Source organism: Arachis stenosperma, chromosome 10 (assembly GCF_014773155.1).
Source record: "Arachis stenosperma cultivar V10309 chromosome 10, arast.V10309.gnm1.PFL2, whole genome shotgun sequence".
NCBI lineage: Eukaryota > Viridiplantae > Streptophyta > Magnoliopsida > Fabales > Fabaceae > Arachis > Arachis stenosperma.
In genome coordinates this window covers 11,938,786-11,947,535 of record NC_080386.1, presented here as the reverse complement: position 1 = coordinate 11,947,535, position 8,750 = coordinate 11,938,786, and the positions used below count along the sequence as shown (strand labels likewise).

Genomic DNA, 8,750 nt, shown 5'->3' with positions numbered 1-8,750 from the left:
ACTATTTAACATTCATAATGAAATTAATGATGCACAAATTGAAACAAGCAAACAAGTAATTTGATGCTAATTCTGAATTTTGTAACAAGTTTCTATATTTATTCATGTTTTATGCACCAATTTGATCGCTCCATCATAATTAATACAAATATAAAAGAAGAATTTGGTTGCCCACATCACTTATTCTATGCAGCATAGTACAAGGTGAATTAATATTAGAACTAAGAAGGTTAAAGAACTTCATAAAATATGCATATGATTTGTGATATAGTTTACTACCACTTCTATGAAGTTTTGCTGAAACATATTGCATTAAAAGAATATTAATACTACTACATAAATGCATAATTTTCTTTCATATTCAAGAAAACAACAATTGTCAGATTAACAAAATTGGTATATTAAAATGCTTGCTGGCTCCAACTCTATAAGTTTTAGACTAATTTTGATATCAAATTCCAGAATTTTCTTATATTTTAAATTCTTCACTAAACAGATCATATATGCACTTGTTAAGCAAACAGAAAATACTGATAGTTATTCTCAATTTCTCACAATCAATTCACTAGATACCTGATTAGTGACACTGCTGCAGAAATATGTTTGGACTCTTTCTCATTTACAGCCTCATGAGTCCTCTTAATATGCTCTAAAGCTGATCCAGCGGTACTTACACTACAGATATAAAACATTTTTCACAAACCAACCTCTTTTCCTTTTCAAATCGGCCTTACTGCGATTATGGTTGCTTGGCCATCCCTATCCTGCATACAAAAAGATTAGGACTACAAAGATAGTCATATCTTTGCAGAATCAAATTAAACTAGGTACCGATTGACTCCGTTCGAAACGTACCTCGTCTCTCTTGTAGGCTTTGGCATTAGAACTACAGGAATGGTTCATGTAGCTTTGCAAAGGAAAAAAAGCAGTTCCTACAGTAAAATTTAAAAGGATTCAGGAATAATTACAAATAAAACTGCATAATTTCAATAACCAGTAGGCTAACACTAACTGTGATTCATTCATTACCTTGGCAACAAACAGAATAGTCTTCACCAAGAGCATCTAAATATGGTTGTGTGATTTTCTCAGCTTCTTCCTACCATTAACAATGACGAGGAAAGGAATCGAGTCAAAAGAGTTTCTTTCTTTGGAGATAAAGTAGAAAAGTAATTTGAACAAAATTCTAACCTTATCAGGATTTTTCAGATCATCAATGTATAAAAAGTAATCCTCCACAAGAGAAGCTACAACCAAATCACTGGAATATATAAACCAAGGATTAATACACAGGTTAGTTCAATCCAAAATTTCAATTCAATAGAAAAAAATGGCAGAGACTAGAAAGGGTTACACAGTCATAGGGAAGAAACAAAGAAGAGAAGAATGAAGGGAGTTCGTTCACAGAAAGCTTGCCATATCTGTCACTGTAATAAAACCCTAAATTTGTTTTGAGAACAGAACAGATACAATTGCAAGAAAATCAATGTAATCTGAAGGAACGACGGAACCTACCTGAACCAACGGTGACGAGAAGAAGAGGTAGAAGCGGCGGCGACGACGCTGACGAGCTTTAGCGAGCAGCGACAGAAAACGGCGTGGAGAAGGTAGCGAAATTCATCGGCATCGAAACTAAAAGAGAGAGATTGGGAAAGGGGTGTGATGGAGCTTCGGGAACGGCGGTGAAGGGGCGAAAGGCGCCGATGATGAAGGATTAGGAGCGAATCGGTGAGAAGCAACGTCGATGAAGGATTAGGAGCGAATCGTGTTTTGTAAAATGAAGACACCGTCGAGGAGAACCTAATTTTCATACCCTTATTTTCACATCTTTCGACGGAATAATTTAAATTACAGACGGAAAATCCTTCTGTAATAATTTAATAAAACGTAGCGTTCTATCTATTTAATTACAGACGAATTTTCCGTCTGTAACTATTTTTTACGAAAAAAAATTAATTTTTCCGACGGAATTATAGACGGATTCTCTTTTTCGTCTGTAATTTATGCTAATCAATTTTTTTTGTTTTTCGACAAAAAAATCCCTCTAAAATTCCGTCTGTATTTCAGTGGGATAAAATCTGTCAGAAATATTCGTATGTAATAACTAGTTTTCTAGTAGTGTATGTTTCCCCCCGTTTTGATTGGTAAGAATTAATAAACTAAGAGAATAATTCTTAAATATTCGAACTTAATTCGTTTGTTCAATTTTTTTGGCAGGGGATAAAATATAATTTTTTATTTACCATTCAATAAAATTTTTACTGAATATTATTATTATTATTATTATTATTATTATTATTATTATTATTATTATTATTATTATTATTATTATCGTGAAATATTAAGAAATTTTTTTAAATAAATAATAAAATAAATATGAATATTACATATTTAGACACAATGCATGAAAATAAAATTACGATTTCGTACATTATTACTTATCGCATTGGCCATGACGACAAAATTATTTTGAACGGTACTACAAGAAATACGTCAAAAGAAACTACGATTCTACGAATGTATCTTATATGCAAAACCGGATACAAGTAACAAATTTTGGTATGCAAACGAGATACATTTAAATTAATTTTGATTTCACTAACAACGAAACAAGTAATAAAGTAAAAAAAAAATGTGTTTTTTTCAGCATATCTGAATTCTAAATACGTAATATTTTATTTATTTATTTTTATAAAAAATCCGAACATTAAGTAATGGTTGGAAACAAATCCATTGCCATGGAAAATGCCTCATGATTGACATATCGGTAGGAATTCGAATGCGATTCTTTTTTGTCCATAAGACAAAGTAGGAATCGGATTTGCCATTTTCATGCACCCAAGCCATTGATGGTGGGCTTAGAATTTTTGGGATGAATAGCATTTTCCATATTATATTATTATTGATCTAAAATTGGATCATTTGTTTCTTTGATTACTAAAATAACTTTTTTCTTTTTTGATTAAAACGTGCTAGCTATTTATTTGATTCATCATGAAACATTCTCTATTTTAAATGAAGTACATTTTCTATTTTTTAAATTTGTTTCCGTTTAGGATTTTTATGGAATTTTTTCACTAATGAAATAAGTTTTTTAGCGAATATGTTCATGGAGAATTTCTTAATTCCGTGGTGCTAATGAATGGGTCATATAAAAATTCATTTATACATGGTATCAGAATTCCAATTATTTGACAAAGAGAATAAAAATTCTGCATAAAACACACAAAGTCTAAAGCATATCTTGGAAAAACTAAAAAGGGAAAGATGTGGGCAACCCAGCTTTTGAAGATGTGGACAAAAAAATTCCTTATGTAACGTTGTATAAATATAAGGCTAACTTACATTTAATTTTAATATTTCCAAAGTAAAAATATAATTATAATAAGAGTAAGAGCTCAAGTAGAAAATCATTTTATCAACGAACCATAGTTTTAATGACATAATTTTTTTATATTCACTCCTACTTTGTCTTAATTTAAATAATAATATTTGGCTTAGAAAATTGAGTGAGGTTGCGAGTTCGAATTTCACTCCTAATTTAAAAAATAAAAAATAAAAACTCATTTTAGCCAAATATTTTTTTATTTTTTTTTTAAATTTCTATAATCACAATCTTCCTTTCTTTGAACATCATTTTTAACATCATCACCACAATTTCATTATTTAGTGCCGGCCCTTCCTGTATTATCACCATCAGCCACTCGAATATTGGGATAAAAAAAAAGTAATTTTAACACTAACGAATAATTCATTAATATTAACTTATCTAAAAATTGATTTTTTTTATACATTTTCGCTAAAAGAATATATTATTTAGTTTTGCTGGGACGTTTTACTCTCGAAAGTATCAGAGAGGGAAAAAAAAGTTATTTTCTTACCATATAGGAAAATATTTTTTTTTAACTAATGCCTTGAGAGAATTAATAGAAGAACAATGATTTTTTTTAATGTTTAAATGTATATATCAACACCAGCGGTCGGTCGAGCTTGAGAAATTTTTTTGGAGTGGCCAAAGTTTTCTTTTTAACACAGAATATATAATAATAACAAAATTAAATCAAGTTTGATTAAGAATATTCATTAATTTCCTCATTAAATAAATGAGTAATACTCTAAATCAGTTTTTAATAAATTTTTAGTAAACACATTAGTTTTCAGATCAACAAATTTTATTTATCAAATTAATTTTTAAATTTTTATTTTGTTAGACAAATTAATCTCCATATATATCAAATTATTAGTATATATGGAGGGACTGATTTGAAAACTATAAAAATATTTGGAGTTATTATGTCTTCATAAAAAAAAATATGAATTGATTTGTCAAACGTTTTTCTAAAATTTGATGTAAGAATTAATATGACTAATAAAATAAAAATTTGCGAATTCATTTGATGATGTTTTATAGATTTTTTTTTTGTAATTAAAAGTAATGATCAATCATAATTAATCTGAAAATGATTTGAAATTTAATATTTGGAAACGAAACATACTTCTTTTTGTAGATATCAGTTTTAGTTTTATGTGCATCAAAATTTTTAACTTTGTCAATGATAAAAAAATTTGTTGAATTGATAAATGGCATAAAATAAACTAACTTTTCTTGTTGTATTGTTGTCTTCCAAAAAATCAAAATGATATAAACAAAAGAAAAAAATCTTTCATAGAATCTTGAAGGTTTCAAACGAAAACGATAAAATTAATAAAATGTAAAAAGAAAGATATTAACGTTATAATGAAAGTAAATTGCATAAACATAAAATTTAGAATTTGTAAAGAGAATGCAAAGAAGATAGAAGAAGACCTATAAAAAATAAACTCAAGACAAAACCTCAAAAAATTACTGAGATGTGAGAGTTTGTGAGAGTGTACTTCTAAAAAAAATTTTTAACCTTTTGTTTGTCACATGTCACTTTATTTATAGGCATGCATTTTCCACCAATACTGTGCTGCCACATGTCAGATCTTGATGCTTGAATGATAAATGCTTAGAATTTGGTCACAAAGAGGTAATTACATTGCGTTAGAATTGGAAAAATTGAATTAGGGTTGGAATTTGGGTTAGATGATTTTAATTCTAAATTGTTAGAGTTGGAATGAGAGAGGAGAATGTGATAGTGTTAGTGATAGTGATAATGTAGTGGAGATGACGAGGATAGTTTCAAAATTTTAGATAATTTTTTAATGCAATCAACTAAAATTTAGTATTTAGTTAATTTTGTTTAACAAAATTCATCTTTAATGGACCGTCAATTGCCAATATTAAGCTGCGCCCCTGATCACCAGCACAGTATAGTAGTACATAATTGTTTTAAGAAAATGCATTTTATTTGATTTTAAGATGCTTCATATATGTCTTTTGCTTGTATGAAATTCTATAAGAATGCTTTAGTATAATAAAGTTGTCTAATATATTTAGTCTAATAATAAACAATTATTTATTATTATTATTATTATTATTATTATTATACGATGCATTAGTATCTATTTTTACCAGCACATAATAAAGTTAGAAATTTATTAATTTTATTTTGGTGGAAAAGATGACGTAACACATTTTATATACTCATTTCATTAATTTTTTTTCTTTTTGAAACCTATTCACGCAGCAAATTTTTAAATAATTATTTCTATCGATATATATATATATATATGATAATAGGTAATTTAATTCATGAATAAAATATCTTTATATTGCAAGAAAATTAAATAAGTACATATTTTTTAGATAAGAATAAATAAGTATTTTATTAGTTCAAATGATATAATTATTTTATTTTCATCTAGATACTTTGGGTTCGAACTTTATTTCTAATTTAAAAAAAATAAATAAATATGGTATTGCAACGATTGATTGAGGAGGTGCCTATATAAGGACAATCGCTAAATGAGAAACGCAACACATCAATCAAAGATCTCTCTACTAGAAACTAAACAAAAAGATGGGAAAGGGTCTTCTTTATCAACAACAACACTACGGTGACAATGGCATGTGGATGGACACCCAGGCTCAACAGCAACAGAGCTATGCCTTCCATGAAGAATCTTGGGGAGGTGGTTCCGATAACGGTTACCACAAGAATCATTTCCCATCATCAGGTATGCCCATGAAGCCACATGGCGCTTTTCCCGCCATGGATTACCATGGTGGTGGAGCAAGCAGGCCCGGCTTCTTCGGCGGCGCCAAGAAGCATGGCTTTGGAGACACTCATCATCATAACACGTTTTCGCACGGCGGTGGTGGCCACAAGTTCAATCCCCATGGTGGCCATCACGGCGGCTATTACTCTGAAGAGACAGAGTACGAAGAAGCCGCCTATAGCGAGGAGCATCACGGCGGTGGAGGCAGCATGCAGATGCATAAGATGGACGAGCATCGCAATAATTGGAACAACCATGGACATGGCTTTAACAACCACGGCAGTCCATATTATCAAAACCACCATATGAACATGGACGGTTGGAATCCTCATCATCATCATGGTGGCGGCTCATACAAGGCTGACTGGACAGCAAAGGGTGTCTAATATATTCCTCCGATCCAACGTGGCAATATATGTGCGCGCACGTGGGTGTGCGTGTACTAGCTACCTCTTTCATGACTACTTGCTTGTTGCTCTTCTTCTTCGTAACCTATCCACCCAATGGTGTAATAAAATATGTGTGTGCTCTCTTATAATAAAACGTAATAAGGTTTCCCTCCATTGTAGCTTTGATATGCTTGATGTTCGATGCAATAGCTAATATAAGTAACAACAAATTAAAAGATCTAACCAAAAAATCGATTTTAAAAAAGAAATGATAAAAAAAATTTTGAAAGATGATATACATAAATTATTCAAAAACAGCTATTCATCAATACCATGATTTGTTTTTTTTTTTAACTGAACTATCATCGTTTTGAGAATTATTTAATAAATTGTTACCCTTTTTGAAATATATTATTCGGCTACTATTTTTTTGTCACAGTCAAATTAATAAAATATTAGTGAATTAGTTTTATTGTTATTTTTTAGATCACATGATTAAAAAAAGAATGACAGAATTTTTAGGAATTAAGAATAAGATATACAGAAATAGTTAACAAGTTGATTAAAAATTATAAAGAGCAGAGTGAATTGTTGATGATTTTTGTCAAAAATATTTAGAAATTAATTTATTTTATCTGTTTAGTATTTTTCTATTGAGACATTAATATTCTACTTTGTTATGTTAAACTTTTTATTTTAAAATTAAAAACCATGGTAATTAGTCTTTTTGGTTAGAGGCACTAATAATTAATTATTTAAAATAGTTATTTTTACTAACGTGGTCATACATAATTGAATGCGTATGTAAAATTTTTTTAGGTTTAATTATTTTGTTGGTCCCTATAGTTTCACCAAATTTTTAATTAGGTTCTTATATTTTTTTTCTTTTAATTAGGTCACTACACTACTTTAATTTTGTAATTAAGTCCTCTAGTGTAAACAATATTAGAGTTAACTGAATATTTTTTTTGCAAATTGAAGGTATTTATAATTAAAAACTTAATTAAATTTTTTACTGCATGTATTTTGGTAAAAATATTATGTTAATTTTAACATTTTTAACATGAAAAATATGTAATTACAAAATTAAAAGCAGTGTAAAAACTCAATTAAAAAAAATTATAGAGACCTAATTAAAAATTTGGTGAAATTATAGATACTAACAAAGTAATTAAACCATTCTTTTACACTATTAGTACATTAAAATTATATATATATATATATATATATATATATATATATATATATATATCAATATCAATATTTAATATTAGAAAATAACTAATAATAAGTTTCCCTCTATTTTAGCTTTGTGATGTGCTTAACGATTGGTGTAATAATTAGCAATAATGTTCTACAACCAAATTAACTACTTAACTATATCCAACCAGGTTAGTATAACCTAATTCAGGTTCACACACCACAACCTCTAACTAACTTTTGACTAAATTTGCGATTATATATAACTATTTTTTCTCTGCTAATTTCATTTTTCTTTCAAATTTTTTCCGCGTTCTCTACATTCACTTCGTTCTATGCATTTTGTTCGTTCACAAAGAATACTCTTTGATTTTATTTGAAGATTTGGATCAATTTTTTTTTTAAATTAAGAAGTGAAATCAGATTTAAATAAGTATTTCGTTTTTGAAGATGATAAATGCTGCAAGTTCAGATTGTCAGTTGAAGTAAGGCGAATTGGATTATTGTTTTGACTCGAATCAAGTGGATAAGGTTTGATTCGAACCTAGTTAATGTAGTTCGTTAGTAATTAATGCTTTTGTAGTTGAATAATTTTGCTTTTGTTTGTGAAAATTGATGTTCATGGTTGAAGGTTTGAATTGGAATGTAATGTACGAGCTCTAAATTGTTATTTCGATGAATCTATTTGGTTTCTAGTTTCGGTACATTTGGAAAGACAATTTGGTTTAGTATAGAAATATTTTCAGTATTTTTTCAATTTCTTTGTGATGTTGATGAGCAGTTTGTGCCAAAGGTTGGGATGATTTTTAATACACTTGAAAAAGCTAGAAAATTCTACAAAGATTATTCTAAACTTTCAACTTTTTCTACCAAAATTTGGAACACAAATATGAAGGAAAATGAAATTAAGAATCAATTAATTACATGTAATAGAGAAGGTAAATAGAAATTGAACATATCTCCAACTCAGAAGATAAATCTCTTAGCTGGATTAAATTGTCCTACAAAAATTTATAT

At 28.7% G+C, this 8,750-nt stretch overlaps 1 protein-coding gene across 1 annotated transcript; it reads left to right on the top strand.

The window, feature by feature from the left end:
* Positions 1 to 5,915: 5,915 nt before the first annotated feature.
* On the top strand, positions 5,916 to 6,707 carry LOC130954574 (uncharacterized). Its single transcript, XM_057881334.1, has one exon. The coding sequence runs from the start codon at positions 5,946 to 5,948 to the stop codon at positions 6,528 to 6,530; it is 585 nt and encodes a 194-aa protein (XP_057737317.1). The 5' UTR covers positions 5,916 to 5,945; the 3' UTR covers positions 6,531 to 6,707.
* The last annotated feature ends 2,043 nt before the right edge of the window (positions 6,708 to 8,750 follow it).

Excerpts from the sequence above, each read along its gene's own strand:
- LOC130954574 (XM_057881334.1), top strand. The coding sequence starts at position 5,946 with ATGGGAAAGGGTCTTCTTTATCAACAACAACACTACGGTGACAATGGC.